This window comes from Gobio gobio (genome assembly GCF_949357685.1).
Source record: "Gobio gobio genome assembly, chromosome: 14".
NCBI classification, from domain to species: Eukaryota; Metazoa; Chordata; class Actinopteri; order Cypriniformes; family Gobionidae; genus Gobio; species Gobio gobio.
In genome coordinates, this window is record NC_137107.1 from 22,084,620 (window position 1) to 22,106,551 (window position 21,932).

The following is a 21,932-nucleotide window of genomic DNA, read 5'->3' on the forward strand; positions in this document are numbered from 1 at the left end:
ATGTGTGCTTCAACTGAGTCACTAATATCACAGATGAATGTACACACACACGCACAAAAACAGTTGTTTCAACTGAAAAGAGTAAGTGTTTGTGCTGCCTTCAAATTTTAAGTTAAGTCAACTTGAAATGTGTTGTACTAAGTGAACACTTGGATCTTTAAGTTCACCAAACTTAATTTCAAGGCAACTTGAACGCTTACTTTAAGTTCAAACAACTTACTGTTTTTACAGTAAGCATATTTTGATCGATACAACTGATCGATTATCGTTTCATTTTCTCTTACAGACACTGGCTGTTTCAGATGGAGGTGAGTTATTCATTAATACAGTTTTTTTAGAGGAGATGGAGGATGGGCGATATATGTTCCCCTCCATCAAAAGGCATCGGGGGGGGGGGGGGGGGGGGGACAAAGGTCTTCAGGTCATTGTACTTTATCCACGTGGCCGGCGAACAGCACTAATGCAGTCTGGGTTTATCACTTTACCTGTGACCTGTCTACATCCGTTTTGGGGGTGGGGGCAGGTGTAGCCACATCAGTTTCCTCTCTCTTTTTGTTCAAGTGTCATTGCGAGACAGAGATTGTGAGAGAAAAACAGGTTGGAAGGAAGACAGACAGAGGTATAGAAAGTCATGTGACTGTCTGGAAGTGAAGACAATCATCAACAGCACCAGTAAAATCATCAAGCGTCTGATGCTAGTCATTCATAAAGTGTGACGCGAACTCATGCTAGGGAAATTCCTCTACTGCATATCAGTGACACAAAAACAAATGACGAGTGAAGCGTCGGAATAAAGGAAGAGAACTGCAAAACGTGTCGTAAACAGATTTTGGGTTGAGACAGTATAGCAGTGCACAAACTTTGATGGTGTCAGATTGACGAGTTGATTCCTTAGCATGTCTCACACTGTCCCACAGCCTGAGGAAGACTAAAATCAGCTCTTGCGTCCTTTGACAAAAGATTGACATGTTTGTACACTGGATTTTATTTTCACTGAATTATGTGCCGTGCTTTTGATTTGAGATTACATTCAAACAGAAAACGCCAGTGTTATAGAGCCTAAAATAAGATGTATTTGATGTACTTTATATACAATACCAAAACCCTCCTCAATGTGAATACATTAAAACAATATTTGATGCAATATTTTTTTTTCAGATAAAATGGGACAGATCAGCAGCAAAAAATGGGATTGCTGTGAATTTAAATTTGTAGCATGTATGTAAATATTTTATATTTAGAACATTTTTCTTCTGTGAAAAGTAACACAATTCGGCCTGTTGGAGAATTGAAGGTGCTCAATCTTAGCCCCACCAGCTGGTCGTCCATCTGATCCATCATTTGTCCAGCTAATGACCAAAATGGTTACCCTAGAAACAATGTAAAAACAGCCACCATGAGAGGAAACACACAGGCTCCCATGAATTCATGTCCGTGCTATAGCCCCACTACTATTAGACCATTAATGAATAAATACCTTTGTGAAAACGTTAACATATAAAAGTACTTATTATGGAGATAATATCATTTAAAAGAATATGCTTATTAAGTGTATGTGAATGTAATGTCTAATTGCATATTAATTGCAATTAAATGAAAATGTATTATAGTTTAAACTGATATTCCGTGCAATTAGAGTGCTTTTTCAACCCACTTAAGTAGAACTTAAAGGGATAGTTTGAAAAAAAGAAATGTACTTCATGATTACCCTCAAGCCATCCTAGGTGTACATGACTTTGTTCTTTCAGACTACTACAATTGAAGCCTTTATTAACCCCCTGGAGTCGAATGGATTACTTTTATGATGGATGGATGCGCTTTTTTGGATTTCAAAATCAGGACCGCCATTCACTGCCACTATAAAGCTTGGAAGAGCAATGATATTATTTAATAAAACTCAGATTGTGTTCGTCTGAAAGAAGAAAGTCATATACATCTAGGATGGCTTGAGGGTGAGCAAGCCATGGGATGATTACAAGTTTTGGGTGAGCTAACCCTTGAAGTACATCTTCATATGTAATGTATGTAAATTCTTCTATTATCTTGGTTCAAATGTGACCAAATGTACTGAAAAGCATTTATGGTTAACTAAAATATATTTTAATGTCATTAAACTTGTATGTCACATATTTAAAGGTATTTATTTAACTCGTATTTGACTTTAAAAGTAATATAGAATAATAACACACTAGTTGAAATTATAATCGGTAACACTTTAGAATAATGGTCCGTCATTAATTGGTAACTATGCAGGTCTAATGAGTAGTACTACATTAACACTTCAGCTACTACTACTAACTAATATAGAAACAAGCTTAACTAATCAGTAAGTAATATCACATTTAGGACTAAGATAGTTCCTTATTAGGTAATCAATAATTACTGAATGGGATTGGCATCACTAAGAACTAATAGGTAACTATGACAAATTATAAATAATTACTAATCACAACATTAATGTGTTTGAGAACGTGTACTCTCAATGTGGTCATAAAATTCATCACTAATTTCACAAGTGTTACCTAGTCACTATGCAGGAGCTACTAGTGACCTGGACCATTATTTTAAAGTGAAAAATGTTTTTGACTTTAAAATAATGGTCCAGATCACTAGTAGTGCTTGAAGATTGTCCTTCTTTACTCTGAATAAAGTCATACTATGCATCAGTAATTACTCAATTACCTGGTCACTCTTCAAGGACTACTAGTGATCTGGACCATTATTTACCAAGTCAAAAACCATCCTTTTCACTTTAAAATAATGGTCCAGATCACTAGTAGTTCCTGCGGAGTGACTAGGTAACCCTTGAGTAATTAGTGATGCATTTTATGAATTTATTCAGAGTAAAAAAGATGATTGATTATGTCTCAGACACACAATAATGTTCTTTATAATATGTCAGTTAGTTAATAGTTATTAATGAGGCTAATCTCATTCAGTAAGTATTGATTACTTAACAAGGTACTATCTCCTAAATTTGATATTACTTACTGATTAGTTAAAAGCTTGTTTCTATATTAGTTAGTAGTAGTAGCTGAAGTGTTTATGTAGTACTACTCATTAGTCCTGTATTATTTCCTGCATCGTTACCTATTTAAGGATTAGTTCACCCAAAAATGAAAATTAGCCCATAATTTACTCACCCTCAAGTCATCCTGGTGTATATAACATTCTTCTTTCAGACGAGTTATATTACAAAAGTCCAGGCTAATCCAAGCATTAGAATTGCAGTAAAAGTGCATCTGTCCATCAAATAACGTGCTCCACGTGGCTCTGGGGTGTTAATAAAGGCCTTCTGAAGCGAATCGATGCGTTTGTGTAAGAAAAATATCCATATTTAAAACTTTATCATGTAAACTTTCGGCCGACCACCATCCCTGTTCAATTTATGGAAAAATTGTTGAAAGTTCCCCTGCCGATCGAAAGACTAACGCGACCAGGCACGCTCGCCATGACGTCACGTACGCAACTTGAGTTTCACTTTCAACATTCAACACTTTTCCACGGAAGGTGGTGGACCGAAAGTTTACTTGATAAAGTTTTAAATATTAATATTTTTCTTACACAAACGCGTCGATTCGCTTCAGAAGGCCTTTATTAACACCCCGGAGCCGCGTGGAGCACGTTATTTGACGGACAGAAGCACTTTTAATGGACTTCAAAAACAGAGCAACTATTAATCAAATTCTAATGCTTGGATTAGCCTGGACTTTTGTAATATAACTCCGATATTATTCGTCTGAAAGAAGAATGTCATATACACCTAGGATGACTTGAGGGTGAGTAAATTATGGGCTAATTTTGAACTATTCCTTTAATGACGGACCATTATTCTAAAGTGTTACCTTATAATCAAGTGCATGTTCTTTGGTATGTAAGTCAACACATTAAAATAAGATTATTAAACAAAAGATTTTTAAAACATAATGATTTAAAATATATTTAAAAGTAAAACTTTTAATTTGTGAAGATTACAAAGTACCATTAAAAGTGTCCTTAAGAATCAGTCATAAAAGTGTACTGTCTTTACTGTACTGGCTTTTTATTTAATTAATATGCAAGTACAGTTTTTTTTTTAATGTATCCTACTTTTAAGATTTGAAATACACAACAAATTCAAATTCATTGATTCTGCGGAGCTTTTATTATGCCGCAGACAAACGCTTCCGCTTCTTCCGCTCATGTGTATGGGGGGTAACGCACAGCTGTTTTATTATATTAGATACATTTGAGTGTGTTGAAAGTTTTGTTATAATGCAACTCTATGCATTCACTCGGCGGCTACTATGAGACACTCGTTGCACACTGCAGTAAGCTAGATCGATATTAAGCATGGTAAATCAAGAAAACGAGATTTAAACATTAAGACTAACTGTGTTGAGCTATATAACAATGATTAGTTTTCTGTCAATTAATGTATTCAAACAGTTGCTCACCTGTCGAATAAAACACATAATATATTAAAGCCTTTGGTGTTTCCATGGAAATCGAGGGTATGATGTCATTGATAGACGACACACGGTCCATGTCCTGGTTAAAAGTGCTTATTTCTCTGGATTTAAACATTCAAGTCAACAAAACTTAATAACATTGTTCTAGAGGTTTTTGGATATTTGAATCCAAAAATCTTACATATTGTGCCTTTAATTAACCAAAAATAAATAAAAAACCTGTGAAATGTTGGACACTTCATGCAGTCAACTGTTGCAACTTTAATTATGTAGCAGAGGGGAGGGGCTATCAGACTCCGATGTTGAATGACAAAATAACCTTATAAAGTTCATACACTACACAGTTGAGTACATAGTGTATAAGTGCATAGCGTATAGGGCGTCATTTAAGACACAAACAGACCCTCATTGTACATACAAATGCTTTAAGTTCAAATGCCAGTGCTTCTTCCTCATCGTCCTTAGAACTGAATGTGCTGGAGACCGATGAGCGCACAGCGACGCAGTACTCCAGCAGTAACTCCAGTCTGCCCACCGTGCCCAGTGAAGGGAGCAGAGGGGTGGGTCAGGTGGCCAGCTGGGCCGTCAGCTTTGAGAGGCTGCTGGAGGACCCCACAGGCGTACGCTTCTTCACGGTGAGTAAATAAGTGTCATTCACACAGCCACAGCAGAAGGACATACATCAACAAACACACAGATGAATGGGCTTTAGGGGAAGCTAGTGATTTGTTTACTCTGTAGGTTTATTTCACCAATGGTTCTTCTAATTAGCACTTGAGTTTACTGGGTGGGAAAGCTGATGGATTGATCTATTTATAATTTCTAATATTGTCATTTTAGTGCTTTAAAAACAAACTAATTATTATATAAATTGATTAATTGTGATCAATTCACCAGCAGATCATGCAATTAATTTGCAACTGGTGCTCTTCGTTTAGGGGTTGCATTGGTTGTCTTCCCGGTCATAAGTGACCGGACACCTAAAAATTAAACTTCCTCCACCCCAGTAAAACCAATGCAATTTATTTTTCTTCAATAATATTTTTTCTTTTTAATTTTGTATTTTGAGATGATTTGATGGTATTTTTTAATATTTATGCAATAATTATGGTCTATTTTTGCCATTGAAAATTATGAATTTTAATTATGAATTTTTAAATTTTTTTTATTGCAGTATTTCAGGTTAAAATAGAGACTAGGCCTTCAAAATATTTTTTATTTTTTGAAGGCAGATTAGCGCCCTCTTTTGGAATTATTTAAGAAATCATTCAACCATGGGTGTAATCACTAGAGGTCTCTAGGGAGAGGCTTGAGAATTCCCTAGCTCTCTTTTGAACACATTTAATGATTTTTTTTGTTGTTGTTGATGGATTTGAATATATATTAAAACAATTTCAAAGACTATTTATGATAAAGTTTTAGATTTTTTTTGTTTTGTTAGAAATATAGATTTTTTTCTGTGAATTTGTGTTTTTGCAGATTTCCCATTCATTTCCTATGGTGGTCATTTTTGACCGAAGAGCACAAGTGGGAGTATTATTTTTTTGTGTGTTTACATACCTAATGCTAGAAAAGTCACCAAGTTTCATATCATTCTGATGAAGCTGTGATTTTTTTTAATTCTAAATGTGGTTCATAGGTTCAGTTTTTCATAGGTTTGTGTATGTGTATAAGTGTGCGTTTGTGTGTGAGTGGATGTGTCAATATCAAACTCTTGATGTTTTAGAGTGTCACCCCTTTACTGCTGTGTACTTTTTTCAGCTTTGTGGCCGATTTGTAGATTGTACACACAAATATTCAGAGAATTTTTGTGTTTTTGCCGATTTCCCATTCATTCCCAATCATCGGTCATTTATGACCGAAGACAATGAGCGCTACTTTTTTTTACGACCAATTAGCATGCTCGAATCATGACCCCAATTTTTTTGTGTGTTAACATACCTAATGCTAGAAAAGTCACCAGGTTTCATATCATTCAGATTAAGCAGTGATTTTTAAAATTTCAAAACAGAAAATTTTCCGGTCAGAAATGACCGAAGAGCACCAGAGCGTTAACCGAATGACAGCCCTAAAAACTGGCTGATTTCAAAACATGTCGTGGTGATTTTCAAGCAGATCTATTGAATACAACAGGCAGAGAAAAGCAGAAGCGGTGTCCTAGAAATGAGCCTTTCCTTTTAGTTCCTCAGTGTACACGTCATACACTTCTGCACTTATTCACTTCTTAATAAACAGAGAGCCGGAGAGAGCTGCTGCCATGTTGACTCTCTCATTTGTTTACCGACCACGCAGAGCAAATAATTCAACCCCAATTCATTGTGAAATGTGTAAAATCAGGAGGTGAGGAGGAAAACAGCCCACGGTATGAGTCACTGTAATTATAGGGAAATGAGGAGGTGTGGAGAATGTTTCAGAAGGGAGACTGAAAGAAGGGGGGGGGGGGGGGGGGGGGGGCATTTGGGTGTTTAGGTGAAAGCTCTGAGATGGATAAACCTCTATTTGGTGAGAGATGCCACCCAGAACCAGAAATTAAATTGTCTTGTTTTTAATAATAATACAGGTGATAGTAATTACCATGTCTGTATGCCCACTGACACATGCATTTCATCCAGATTTGAGACCTATTCTTAGCGCTAAAGAGACAGTAACATTTTGTTTGTTTGCACCGAAGGCATTTCTGAAATCGGAGGTCAGCGCTGAGAACATCTTATTCTGGCTGGCATGTGAAAAGTTTCGCAAGATACCAGCCTATCAGACTGAGCAGGTGAATCTCCGTGTTGTATATCTAACCACTGTTTTTTCATTGTTTCTTTTCCTTTCTAATTCCTACAGAAAATGTAAATATTACATTTGTTTTCTTTCCCTAGCTCAAGAGAGAGGCGTTGTCAATTTATAACAGCTTCCTGTCCAGCAACGCAACTTCTCCCATTAACATAGATGACAGAGTACGAGTCGAGGAGAAAGATGTACAAAACCCTCATGCTGACATCTTTCAAAAAGCCCAACAACAGGTATGTGATATACCATATATAAATGTCAATTTATTAAAAAAATAAAAATATAACACTTTCTGATATTAAACAAAGAGCACTTTATTGATTAGAATGTAGGTGGATTAGAAGAGTGTAGGTAGGATTGACCTTGATTGAATGAGCGAAGGCCTACTGTTGAAACATTCTCAGAATTACAGGGCTTAGGATACATGCTGCTGCAAGGTAGGGAGAACCTCATAACAGATCTAGACAGGTGGTGCTGGGGAGAAGGAGGGCCAAAAAGAGTGGTGTGGAAACTTGTTTCTGCCACAGAATAAAACATTTTAAAAGATAATTGCGACTTTTTATCTTACAATTGCGAGTTATAAAGTCTGAATTGTGTGAAATAAAGTCGCAATTGCATAATATAAAGACAGAATTGCAACTTTTTTTCTTGCAATTGCAAATTTATGTCGCAATTCTGACTTCTTTTCTCAGAATTGTACATTTGTAAATTGTAAACTTGCAATTGCGAGCTATAAAGTACAGAGTTTATATCTCACAATTCTGACTTTATAACTCGCAGTTCTGACTTTATAACTCGCAATTGTGACTTTTAATCATGCAATTCTGACTTTATAACTCACAATTCTGACTATATCACGTTATTCTGACTTTATAACTCGCAATTGTAACTTTATATCACACAATTCTGACTTTATAACTCACAATTCTGACTTTATAACTCACAATTCTGACTATATCACCTTATTCTGACTTTATAACTCGCAATTGCGACTTTATATCACACAATTCTGACTTTATAACTCGCAATTGCGACTTTATATCACACAGTTCTAACTATATAACTTGCAATTGCGACTATATCACAATTCTGACTATATACTGTAACAATTCGGACTTTATAAATCACAACTGCGACTATATCACGCAATTCTGACTTTATAACTTGCAATTGTGACTATATCACAATTCTGACTTTATAACTTGCAATTGTGACTATATCACAATTCTGACTTTATAACTTGCAATTGTGACTATATCACGCAGTTCTGACTTTATAACTCGCAATTGCGACTTTATATCACACAATTCTGACTTTATAACTCGCAATTCTGACTATATCACGTAATTCTGACTTTATAACTCGCAATTGCGACTTTATATCACACAATTCTGACTTTATAACTCGCAATTCTGACTTTATCTTGTAATTCTGACTTTATAACTCACAATTCTGACTTTATATCACACAATTCTGACTTTATAACTCGCAATTCTGACTATATCAGGTAATTCTGACTTTATAACTCACAATTGTGACTTTATATCACACAATTCTGACTTTATAACTCGCAATTCTGACTATATTTTGTAATTCTTACTTTATAACTCACAATTGTGACTTTATATCACACAATTCTGACTTTATAACTCGCAATTCTGACTATATCACCTAATTACGACTTTATTTCATGCAATTCTAAATAAAAAGTCTGAATTGTGAGATGTAAACTTGTTGCAATTACCTTTTTTTAGTTTTTATTCTGTGGCGGAAGCAAGCTTCAAGACAAAGTAGTATTATGATAATATTAATAATAATATAAGGATAATTTGATAATATTAAATGTACGATTTCTGTAAATAAAATGGGTAATTATAGCCAATTTTTAACATTAAATAGATATGCAATGACACACTTTTTTGCTTTCCATTTCTTAACAACAATAATAAAGCATAATAATTGTTTTATGTTTTATTAAATTAAAGTTGGTTCTCTCAAGCCAGTACAGCCAATCGATTTCTCTTTCTTATTTACACAACCTGTATTTACATCCCACTCTATTGAAGCTTTTTTCCGCCACAGAATAATAAATAAAAAAGGTAATTGCGAGTTATAAAGTAAGAATTGTTTACATTAACATTTATTAATTTGGTAGATGAGGTTTATCCAAAGTGATGTACATTGCATTCAAGGTATAATTTTTTTTTTGTATCAGGTTTTATCACCAAATCTTGAAAAATTAAAAAAATTATTCCGGAGTACTTCAAGTAAATAATTTCATCACAAGGTTTCAATAAATAAAGTGTAGTACACTGTTAGTGATGCAATAATATAAACTAGAGCATTCCCATTATAATCAGCAAAGTTGTCTTCGCTGCAAGAAAGCACCATATTAAGTGTTTCTCCCAATCAATTTCAAATGCTTTCAGCTTCAACAACAAACCAGTAGATTTTTGCATCTCTCAAACAAGCGGGGGAAAAACCTGACACTGGATGCTGTTGTAGTTTTGTGAGGCGTAAAAATGGTGTGTCATATCGAATATATTGTTCCATTCGTGATGTTTTTGATGTTGTGTCCTATGTGGTGAGGCAAACCACTTTAGTTTAAGAACAGAAGGCAATCATGACTCAATTATCCAGAGCTACAAAAAACAATCATATCAAGAGCGCATCCTCCTTTGACTCCCTCTTGAGCAAAAGTGTCCTTACCTATCCTCTCCGTCCTCTCTCCCCGCTTCCAGATCTTTAAACTGATGAAGTTTGACAGCTATACTCGTTTCGTGCGCTCACAGCTCTATCAAAGCTGCATGCTAGCTAATGTGGAGGGCAGGCCTCTGCCAGGGCTGGACTCTCGTGGCAAACCCCTCACGTCAACGAAAGCCAACAGCACTTCACCCAGAGAGCAAGTCAAGTTCGATAAAACTAAGGAGGTAAGTGGATATCTCAATGTAAAACATGACTGTATTTTATCTTAAAAAGAAATTGATACGAGTTTGTTGTTTTCCAGAGGTTAAAGGTGAAGCCAGGTACAGAGGCTGATGATGTGGTAGAGAGGAGGAAGGTCAATCTCCAAGGCATCATAGGAAAGGACAAACGCAAAGAGAAGAGAGGGTCCTGGGGAGGTGATTTTATGATGTCAAAACTAGGGTTGCAAAGGGGCGGAACGTTTCCGGTAAATTTACCGGGACTTGACAGGAATGTATGGGAATTAATTGAAAAATTTGGGAAATTTATATAAACTGTATCATATACAAGCATAAATATAAACATTTTGTTTAGTCATAAGCGGGACATGTTAGTTTTTGCATATTGATAGATTTTCCTAATTTAGTCAAATAAATATATTATTATTGCAGCAATTTTTAGGCATGTGTTATTTATTTCAGTGTCATGATCCTTATTGATACTCAATTATCAATGTTGGAAACGATTGTGCTGCTTAATATTTTTTTGGAGCCTGAGATACTTTTTTCAGGATTGATTGATGAAGTCTTTACTATCACTTGTCAATCTAACACATCCTTGCAGAATAAAAGTATTAATTTATTTTAAAAAAAGAAAGAAAAAAATGACTGACCCCAAACTTTTGAACGCTAGTGTATATTGTTACAAAAGATTTCTATTTTAAATAAATGCTGTTCTTTTTAAACTTTTTATCCATCAAAGAATCCTGAAAAATGTATTGCAGGTTTTTAAAAAAATATTAAGCAGCACAACTTTTTCTAACATTGAGAATGCATTTCTGAAGGATCATGATTCATGTGACAATGAAGACTGGAGTAATGATGCTGAAAATTCAGCTTTGCATCACAGAAATAAATTTTATTTTAAAGTATATTAAAATAGAATCCATTATTTTAAATTGTAATAATATTTCACAATATGTCTGTATTTTTTTCTGTAGTTATGTATTTCCCTGCAAAAATACAACCTGCAATTATTAATTAATTCCCATATATTCCCATGGAAAGTTTACAGTCTTGAAAATTCCTGGAATTTTGCAACTCTAGTCAAACCCCACCTAGCCCACACATAGTTTAAATAAGGGGCAAATTGAATCATTTAATCTAATAAAGTCAAATAAAATCTCTGTTCTCCATTTCCAGAATCGCCTATCAGCTTTAAGACTGGACTTGTGAAGAGTTCAGAGGTAACTTGCTACGAAGTCTGCAGATGCCAGCATTATACAATGCCATAGCAGTACTGTATCAATGCCTATCTGCTGTTGTAGGTTGAGAAATTAGTGGCCCGCTCTGCAGACGGAGGGGTTGATAAGTATTGCTGTGTCTTCCTGCCTGATGGCACGGCATCTTTGACCCCGGCCCGACCCGGTGTCACCGTCCGCAAAATGCTCACCGGCGTGTGTGAAAAAAGAGGCCTTCCACTGTCAGACATCATTATCTATCTACAAGGCAAAGACAAAGTAAGAAGTGCATTACTAGTCAAAATGCGGGCATATTTTCCTGAATTTTCTGTCATATTATCCTAAAAAACTAATGCTTTTTTGTTCTTTTTATTGTGATCTTCCATTGGTTGTCACTTATAGCAACCACTGTCATTGGACCAGGACAGCTCTGTGCTGAAGGATCAGCAGGTGTTTTTGGAACTGAGGGTCACATTTGCGTGAGTGTTATGCAAAAAATAAAATGTTGGCATAATTTGCTCATCCTCATGTCGTTCCAAACATGTATGAATTTCTTTCTTCCGTGGGACACAAAAGAAGATATTTAGAAGAATGTTGGTAACCAATCAGTTGTTTTTGTCCATACAATTAAAGTCAATGGGAAACAAACTTTTTTAGTTACCAGCATTCTTAAAAAAAAAAATCTTCTTTTGTGTTCCACAGAAGAACATCATACTTTTTTACAACATGATAGTGAGTAAACGATGACAGAACAATTCCTTTAAATGAAAACAATGTGCCTGTTGTCACCAGGTGTTAATATGTGCGTGTGTGTTTCTTGTACAGGGTAAAGGTAGCATTCGCAGGTAAGACGGTGGCTGTTGTGGTGAAGTCCAATAAGACCCTGCAGGACGCCCTTGCGACGATGCTTAACAAATACCGCCTCAGGTCACAGGACGCCACTGTTACCATGGTGAGGGGAAGCCTAGAGTGGCTGGAACAAGCATTTTGTTCTTTGTTGAAAGTTAATAGATTTACCTTTTTTTAATGGGCCACAATCTTACAGGGAGACATTCACAGATTTTCCTGTTTCTCGTTATTAAATTGCAGCTGCAAAAGTAGGACAGTGCCAGTACTGAACAAATCATTTAATGTTTTTATGTTTATCAAAGCTCTAACATAAAAAAACTCAATACAGTCAATATGCAGAAGAAAATGCTCTTTAGTATTCTACAGTACTGTACAGTAACGTCAATTCATTTATTTCACACCCATAATGAGACTCTCTAACTCTAACTTTGTGCTATTTAGACATACTATGCTAATAAAACTGCTTGTCACACAATCTTAATCCTAATTACAGTTTTTCTCAGTCGCTTTGGTACATTTCTCAGATCAGAATAGAAATTCTCAAAACTACCTGTTCAATCTTCACATCATTGTGTCACTTGTGCACATCAAAAAAGCAGTTTCTCATTTCTTTGAACAAGTTGCAAATGCTTTGGTACATCCATGCAAATGATTATGTACAATTCTCTGCTGTTTCCTACATTATCAATTGCTTACGTCATGTTGATCAAAATGTATTATAATGGGTCTCTGTTGAATAGTCTCTCTCACCCCCCACAACATTTAGCATTTAGTTCATAGCATAAGTCTTTACATCCAAAATGGTTGAACAAGTTGTCATAATATGTCAAGCATATTTCTATACATTTCCATTAGACGTTCACATTTCTACTTTTGTTTTTTTCCCCCTTGTGCTATGCAGTGCTGTCTTTTCCTTTCTGTATCGCAATGACATGGTCTGTCAACAAATTACAGTACAAACAGTAAAAGCGTAAATGTGAATCTTGTCCACTCTCTTGCAATCAAACTCCCACATACACTAAGGTGTAACCTACAATTTACAATAATTGTCATCAAAACTTTAGCCATATTTACATCAGAACATCCCTCCAGTGTACACGGTTATATTGACAACATGACTAAGCAATTTGTCCGTCTTATCCGTACACAATGACACAAGGCCTTGTCATTCTGATGGCACTGACATGTTCATTGACACAGATATTTACTTTTGAGAGATGAACTAAGGATTTTGAGCAAGAGACTGGCTTTTGCAGGTAATCCATGGTGTTTTGCTATTTGTACGAATTGTTTTGAGAAATGCACTTACTATTTTGCAAATGTCGAGGATGATTCGAGAAATGTACCAAAGCGACTGAGAAAAACTGTAATAAATACTATTAGAAATGACATTGATCTGTCTATTTCAACATTTGCATGACATCAGCCATGGGCTCACATGTTTTATCATTTCTGTCTGTTTTCAGAGTGGAAGCGGACAGATAATAAGTATGAACACAGCTGTCACCTCTCTGGCCAATAAGACACTAATTCTAGATAAACGTATGTAAAAATTCTATTTTAAATTCTACATCTTGCAGGTTTCATTTTGTAGGTCTACTGAACAATTGAATTCACTGAGTGGGAAGATAGACAGACAGATAAACACATGGATAGATAGGTGGATGGATGGATGGATGGATGGATGGATGGATAGACATGTGGATAGATAGATGGGTGGATGGACACGTGGATAGATAGATACATAGATCGATGGATTAGATGGATGATAGATAGATGGATGGATGGATGGATGGATGGATGGATGGATGGATGGATGGATGGATGGATGGATGGATGATGGTTGTTGGATGGATGGATTGACAGACACGTGGATAGATAAATAGATAGATGGATGGATGGATTAGATAGATAGATAGATAGATAGATAGATAGATAGATAGATAGATAGATAGATAGATAGATAGATAGATAGATGGATGGATGGATGGATGGATGGATGGATGGATGGATGGATGGATGGATGGATGGATGGATGGATGGATGGATGGATGGATGGATGGATGGATGGATGGATGGATGGATGGATGGATGGATGGATGGATAGACATGTGGATAGACATGTGGATAGATAGATGGATGGATGGACACATGGATAGATTGATGGATGGATGGACACATGGATAGACATGTAGATAGATAGATGGATGGATGGACACATGGATAGATAAATAGATGGATGGATGGATGGATGGATGGATGGATAGGCATGTGGATAGACATGTGGATAGATAGATAGATGGATGGATGGACACATGGATAGATTGATGGATGGATGGACACATGGATAGACATGTAGATAGATAGATGGATGGATGGACACATGGATAGATAAATAGATGGATGGATGGATCGATAGACATGTGGATAGATAGATGGATGGATGGATTAGATGGATGATAGATAGCTGGATGGATGGATGATGGTTGGTTGGATGGATGGATTGACAGACACGTGGATAGATAAATAGATTGATGGATGGATGGATGGATGGATGGATGGATAGACAGACAGACATGTGGATAGATGGATGGATGGTTGGTTGGTTGGTTGGTTGGTTGGTTGGATGGATGGATAGATGGATGGATAGATAGATGGATGGATAGATAGACAGACATTAGATAGATAGATAGATAGATAGATAGATAGATAGATAGATAGATAGATAGATAGATAGATAGATAGATAGATAGATAGATAGATAGATAGATAGATAGATAGATAGATAGATAGATAGATAGATAGATAGATAGATAGATAGATAGATAGATGATGGATGGATGGATGGATGGATGGATGGATGGATGGATGGATGGATGGATGGATGGATGGATGGATGGATGGATCTGGGTGGGTATGTGGATGGATGGGTGGGCGGTTGGACTTTGTATTTGGTATTTCTTGGATTTTGAATGGACCGACAATGATCCCAGTGATTTATGCTCCATGCCTTTTGTGAGAGCCTCACTGCTGTCCTCTGTGGAGAACATGTCTCCTTCCATTTGTGTTGTTGTTGTTGTTGTCGTGGGCCCTTTCACTGTTTCTCTGTACAGAACTAAACCTCTCACAAACTGCACCAGATTGTATAACCAGTTTGGGTCCAAAATGTTACATTAAGAAATGATGATTTTGTTCTTATACCCTTGAATCAGTCTACTTAAAGGTACAGTCCACCCTCAAATTAAAATTCTAAGATGTTAATCAATCTAATCTATCTTGCAGGTGTTGATCAAGCCAGCAGCTCAAAAGGGAACTTCTCACCTCCTTTAGTACAAGTGAGTCTACTGCTAGAGCACATCTCAATATCTTAATAGTCTTCAGGTATAACCTCTTCTGCTTCTGCCACCAGGATCGAAGAGGTGCTGTGGATGCGAACATGTTCCCTTCAGGGATTTCTCGATCAACTGCCCGACAGAAGAACCCTGGATTTAGGAGAACCTATGACATGGAAGGTAAATGATGATGACCTCATTTCTATTCGCTGGTTTTTATAGAAGAATGCAACCTTATGTAAATGTGTTGGGATTTTCAGGTTTCGTGGAGCTGTTAAACCGAGCACAGTGCTGCAGTGCTGATGATCAGCGAGGCCTCCTGAAGAAAGAACATCTAATGCTGCCTCAGTTCCTTCAGCTACCCCTGGAGGAGGCCGAGGCAAACAGATCGCTGGAGGAGTCCTGCTCCAGTATGGGGTCTCTTGAAGTGGATTCACCTGCAGGACAATCAGACACGTTGGGGGAGGGACCCTCTGAGAGCCAGTGCTCAAACCCAGCCCGAGAAACTGTGGTGTGAGCTAAATGGACCTGTTACATCCTTTGCTTCAATGATCAGTCACCCTGGAACAATGAAGAATAGAGAATAATGTTTCAGGAAAGTGAATGTGACGGTCTTTAACGATGGACACTTGTTATTAGGATTTTTTTTTTATAAAAGCAAATGCTATGAAAATATTGTTTACAGTAGACGTGATTCTGCACATGTTAATGCCCAGCTGCTTGTATTTATTTCAAATTGATTCACATAACAAAAATACATTTTATCTGTTTTAACGAAGACATGCATTGCGTACTTCAATTGCTTTATTGAGGTTTTCCAAACCATTAGAAATTGGTTTTTGGTCACACTTCACTTTGGTACACTTTACTACGTTAAAATGAGTTAATGCGTTAGTTATCAACGAGCAATTAAAGCAGGATATTAGTTTATGCAGAAGTTAAATTTTTCAGGTCTTTAATGACTTTAACAAACCCCTTAATGTGATACAGGATATTTTCAATTAAAAAGGACAATACTTTTTCCATTGTGACTTGATCGGACAGAAAAAGTACGGTTCCATTCCAGTTTTTTAATGCATTGGTAAACATAAATTAATCTCAATCCCTAAAATACACTGGCCGGCCAAAAATCACTGTTTGGATTTAAATAGGCAAATGCTTAGGAGATAAGACTCTAACACAAAGAACCATTTCAGCATAAAAGGTTCTTCAGGATGATACAGTTCTAAATAGAACTGGTACTACATGTAAAGAACGTTTAAAGAACCATATTTTTTTAGAGTGTACTTGCACCGCCAGATTTTTGTAACCGCGTGTACTTTGTACGCCCAGGTCGCACATGCGTATTTTTTGTTGTTGTTGTAGTATTTACATGGGATGTAACTCGTGGCGAGTACGAGTCAAAAGAAGTATACTTTGCAAGGCTGTGTGTTCGACTGTGCTACTTTCGGCTTTACACCCCTACTCCCACACCATTCACACGTCAAAGTATCCGGAGCAGCTTTTCTCTATTTACGGATGTGACGAGACAGGTGGGTGATGTGCGTATGCAGTGTCCCGTGAAAACTATCCCATCAGGTCTAAAATATTAACATTTATAATAGGCTTAGTGAATCAGGGTAAGACAAAAACATGTTTTTGAACAAGGCTTGATGATGTAATGACTCATTTAAAGGGTTACTTCAGCGATTAGCATTAAGCTTTGTTTCAGTAGAAACCAGGTAGTATTTTCGAATGATCATGCTTCCCCCCCTCATATCCCCCTGAGATGAGAGATTTATATATTTTATGTCTGGAAAAAAAGCCTCCAATGACGCAAATATCGTCATTTTTGTGTCATCGGGGGCTTTTTTGGCCAGAGGCTAGAGACTACAGCCAGTAGGAGCTAGTTCCACATGTTTTCAACCCGCCCACAGGGGTGTGATCTCACTCACAGAATGTAAATGCGCACGGATTCATTGAGTGATTTCAATGAATTCCTATGAAAGTTAAGCTTCCATAGGCATGAACTGAAAACGGCCAAGACTGCACATGCCCGTGAATGATGAATGAAATCTGACTCTTGCTACGTTTGTGCTGCGACTCTCGTTCGGCTCACACTGTATTGAACAGACACGTTCAGTTTTTAATTGTAGTGTCTGTTATGTAACTGAACTAAATTCTTTTATTACTATAAAAATGATCACGATGGTGGGGGCGGTGCCGCGGTGGGCAAGTGGTAACCAGTAGCCCTGGCTTTGGGAGTGGTCTCGTAGGGCAGCGAAGCAAGTGCATTCTGGGAGTTGTTGTCTTTCATCCAAAAATACATTTTCTGGCTTTCCTCAGTCTAGAAGGCACTAACTTCTAAAATAATTTCACATTTCTACTCCATAAATGACCCAATTTAAATACACATTCATCTTCCCAGCGCTGAAGTACCCCTTTAAGTTTTGTTCATTTTGAAAAAAACCCCAAAACAATTACAAAGCGTAACCAATAGCCTGTGCGGACTAAGTGATGTCAACTGTGATTTAGGGAAACATTTCAGAGGTTGTTTCAAGCGATTAAGATATTTTTGTTTTGTTTACAATAACATCTATGATGCATTGTCCACAATAAGACCATGATATACCATCAGTTTTAATTGTGATGATTTAATGGGCTAAAATACTGATACTGGGGTTCTGCACTCTCAGAAATAAAGGTACAAAAGCTGTCACTTTTGTTCCTTTTAGGTACTAATATGTACACTTTAGGTACTAATATGTACATTTAAGGTACCAATATGCACCATTTAGGTACAAAAGTGTACCTTTTGAAAAGGTACCGCCCCAGTGACAGCTTTTGTACCTTTTTTCTGAGAGTGTGGGTGAAGATTCGAGATTAGTTGAGTTTCACTCACGGTGTGTCTTCCGAAGACATGTAACTGCCCCGGGGGTGAATAAAGAGAGAATGACAGAAATGGAAAGAGGTAAAATAGAGGCAGGGAGGGAGATGGAGCTAATGCACGGAGTGTATTCTGCTCGTAAGCTTGATGCTGATGGTTCCCTGGGCTTTAATAACACAGAGAGACCAAACACACACACATTTTCACCTAGTGCACCTTGTCCTCGGGAAAGTCTTCATCAGGGACGTTATATTTATGGTCTCTGAATGGACAACATGTAGCGAAGTAATCAGACTCATTCAGATGACCAGCCCCCAAGCTGAGGCACAGATAGAAAGAAAGAGAAAAAGAGAGAGAACGAGAGGAGGGATGGGAAGGCAGGGAGAGTGAAAGAAGAGTGAAGGGAGGGAGGCGAATCTAAGAGGTGGGGACTCTGCCTTGCATCACTGAGCGTGTCTTTATGAGGATACAATTGTTACTGTTCTAACTCGTTTGCAAAGGTCCATTCTGTGTTGTTTCAAACAGAACAGTGCCGCACGACTGTCTGTCCTCAATGAGTATACACTGAAATATCAACAGGTTTTACAAGGTAAGACCATTTTTAACAAACTCCAATACGTAACGTGTCCTTTATTTTATCTTTTGTTATGCTAATTACAGGATACGCATCATATTTTTATATTAATTTATTTATTCAAGAATTGTAATTATTTTTTTAGCCTGGAATGTTGATGTCATCTTAACCCGCACAAGTTGTGTTTTCATGTTTTATGGAGACTTTCTATAGACATAATGATTTTTGTACAATCTATGTATTCTATCCCATAACCCTAAACCGACCCATCATAGAAAACTTTCTGCGGTTTTTACATAAAAAAAACATTATAGAGTCTGATTTAACCCACACATACAAGGATTTCAGATATTGCAATCTTTGTGGACATTTTGTCCTCATAATGTAGGGTTTACCTGGACCACACACACACACGCACACACACTTGTTTTTCTTTCATGTTGGGGAATTTCCATCAACTTTGTTTTTAATACTGGTATTTAGATGAGTTTTGGTCGACTGGATCACAAGTAGAAGAGGGAGAAACATTCCCTTTTACACCTGGTGTTTTAATCCGTCTCTTTTGTCCACTTTCAACCACTTTTGTCCTGATTTCTTCAAGGGGAGGGTCTATGGGGGGTAGATTTACACGCTTTTTCAGATCTTTTGATCTAATGGACGAAATAAGCTCATACAATTTACCTATGAATGCAGTCGTAGACGATTTCTTTCGTTTCTGCGCTGATAGCCGCAAGACCACGCCGACTATGTCTGCAAACCAAACTTGGGTCTTCAGCCGACAATGTTTAAATCCTGTCTGGCTAGCGCGTTTCCCATAATGTTTGCTTATTAGGTCAGTAGGCAGTGTTTTGTGGCATTCGACCACATGAACTTCTACACTACTGGTACATTTACACAACAATGATGTATAGGCCTAAATGTTTTTCCTTTGCGTTTTTCACATACAAAACATGACAATGTTGTCAAAACAATATTGAACTCTGTATTATTCATGCCAGGCCAGTAGTTGGCGATGTCACTTTGTAAAGAAAGACTACACGCCTATAGATTAAACACGTAATACCAAGGGGGTAATCCAGCACCAGGAAAGCGTACCTTCCATAGGGGCAACTATTGCTAACCAAGCCATCACCTGCTGTTAGCATCCCATTGACTCCCATTCATTTTAGCGTCACTTTGACAGCGAATAACTTTACATCTGAGGCGTTTAAATACTACATTTGTCCATTATTTATTTCTAAAGAAACACAACAATGTATAAAAGGCTCCATTACCTTGTATCAGACACTATCGAAGCCGTTTTTGAAAAATAGGCTAACGATTGTGTCATAACCACACGACTCTGTCGCACAGTAGAGAAATTACCGTATAGACAGGAGGAGAAGCTCCAAGGCAATCTTTTACTGTCTATGAGGCAATTGGGGGGACGTGGAGGCATAAAGTCAAGGGAGAAGCATTGGGAGAAGCCCATAGAGAGCCAAAAGCAACGGGACAAATATTTCAACAACGTGATTCAGATTTCACTTTGCACAACTACTAGAGGACTTACAACTGTCAGACAGGTTGCTCACGTCACATCTACGTCGTCAAGCTCAGTCAGGAAGTGAGTGCTTCTAATTGACTTCACTTTTTCCCGTTGAAGTCTATGGGGTCACTGTGTCCATTTCTTTTACTGTCTATGAGTAATATGCAGGCTGTTTACATGACACCATTTTCAACTAAAAACAAAACACTTTTAATACGTTTGGCCATTAATTTACATGACAATGGAGTTTTGAGGGCCTAAAAATGCAAACTTTTCAAAATGGGTATCAAAGTGCAAGCTTTTGAAAACAATACCGTAATCGTCCCCGTGAAAACTACAAAAACTTTGTGAAAAAATTTAATTCTTATTACGTAGTGACATCGCCATCTACTGGCCTGGCATGAATAATGCAACGTTTCTAGTCATTTTCGCAGATCCGTGTGAACGGGGATTGTTTTTGAGAACATTGTTGCCTGTACGTGAAAAACGCAAAGGAAATACTTTTCCGTGTTAAGTACATTGTTGTCATGTAAACATACCCTTAGACCCGGTTTACACCTGTATTTAGTTGTCCACTACATATTTGATTCTATCGACCAAAACATATTTTAATACCAAGTGTACACAGGATCATTTGAGGATCATTAGTAGGTCACCACAATTTAGGTGATTTCAGATTCTACTATAATTTTGGCGACATTGGCCCCACAATATAGCCAAACACCACAGCTGCACTCCACTTCCCACATTATTAATTAACCAAATAAATCACATGATGTGTACAACAGAATTTACTGTGCAAGTATTCACAGATCTTCACTTTTTCCACATTTTGTTATGTTACAGCCTTATTCCAAAAAATTTTATTCATTATTTTTTCCCTCAATTTTACAAACAATGCCCAATAATGACAACGTGAAAGAAGTTTGTTTGATATCTTTGCAAATTTATTAAAAAGAATTCACAGCCTTTGTTCAATACTTTGTTGAAGCACCTTTGGCACCAATTACAGCCTCAAGTCTTATTGAGTATGATGCTACAAGCTTGGCACACCTACTTTTGGGCAGTTTCTCCCATTCTCCTTTGCAGGACCTCCCAAACTCCATCAGGTTGATGGTCAGTGATCTGAGGTTCAATCGGGTTCAAGTCTGGGCTCTGGCTGGGCCGTTCAAGGACATTCACAGAGTTGTCCCGTAGCCACTCCTTTGTTATCTTGGCTGTGTGCTTAAGGTCGTTGACCCGTTGGAAGATGAACGTTCGCCCCAGTCTGAGGTCCAGAGTGCTCTGGAGCAGGTTTTCATCAAGGATGTCTCTGTACATTGCTGCATTCACCTTTCATTCAAGTTTTTCATTAGTTCTCAATTCCAAATATGAAAAGCTGATGTGTTAAATAACCAATCAAGGCTTGGCTGA

General features: G+C 37.2%; 1 protein-coding gene across 1 annotated transcript in view; it reads left to right on the forward strand.

Annotated features, from left to right (window-relative positions):
• rgs14b (regulator of G protein signaling 14b) overlaps positions 1 to 16,578 on the forward strand; it is a 17,197-nt gene extending 619 nt beyond the window's left edge. Inside the window, exons 2-15 of the mRNA XM_079834884.1 lie at positions 287 to 308; positions 4,917 to 5,086; positions 7,123 to 7,215; positions 7,319 to 7,462; positions 9,971 to 10,159; positions 10,237 to 10,351; positions 11,336 to 11,379; positions 11,461 to 11,652; positions 11,776 to 11,852; positions 12,199 to 12,325; positions 13,689 to 13,764; positions 15,505 to 15,557; positions 15,632 to 15,734; positions 15,815 to 16,578. Of these exons, the coding sequence (XP_079691010.1) occupies positions 287 to 308; positions 4,917 to 5,086; positions 7,123 to 7,215; positions 7,319 to 7,462; positions 9,971 to 10,159; positions 10,237 to 10,351; positions 11,336 to 11,379; positions 11,461 to 11,652; positions 11,776 to 11,852; positions 12,199 to 12,325; positions 13,689 to 13,764; positions 15,505 to 15,557; positions 15,632 to 15,734; positions 15,815 to 16,071 (1,662 nt within the window). The 3' untranslated portion in view covers positions 16,072 to 16,578. The remainder of the gene's footprint in view (positions 1 to 286; positions 309 to 4,916; positions 5,087 to 7,122; positions 7,216 to 7,318; positions 7,463 to 9,970; positions 10,160 to 10,236; positions 10,352 to 11,335; positions 11,380 to 11,460; positions 11,653 to 11,775; positions 11,853 to 12,198; positions 12,326 to 13,688; positions 13,765 to 15,504; positions 15,558 to 15,631; positions 15,735 to 15,814) is intronic.
• The last annotated feature ends 5,354 nt before the right edge of the window (positions 16,579 to 21,932 follow it).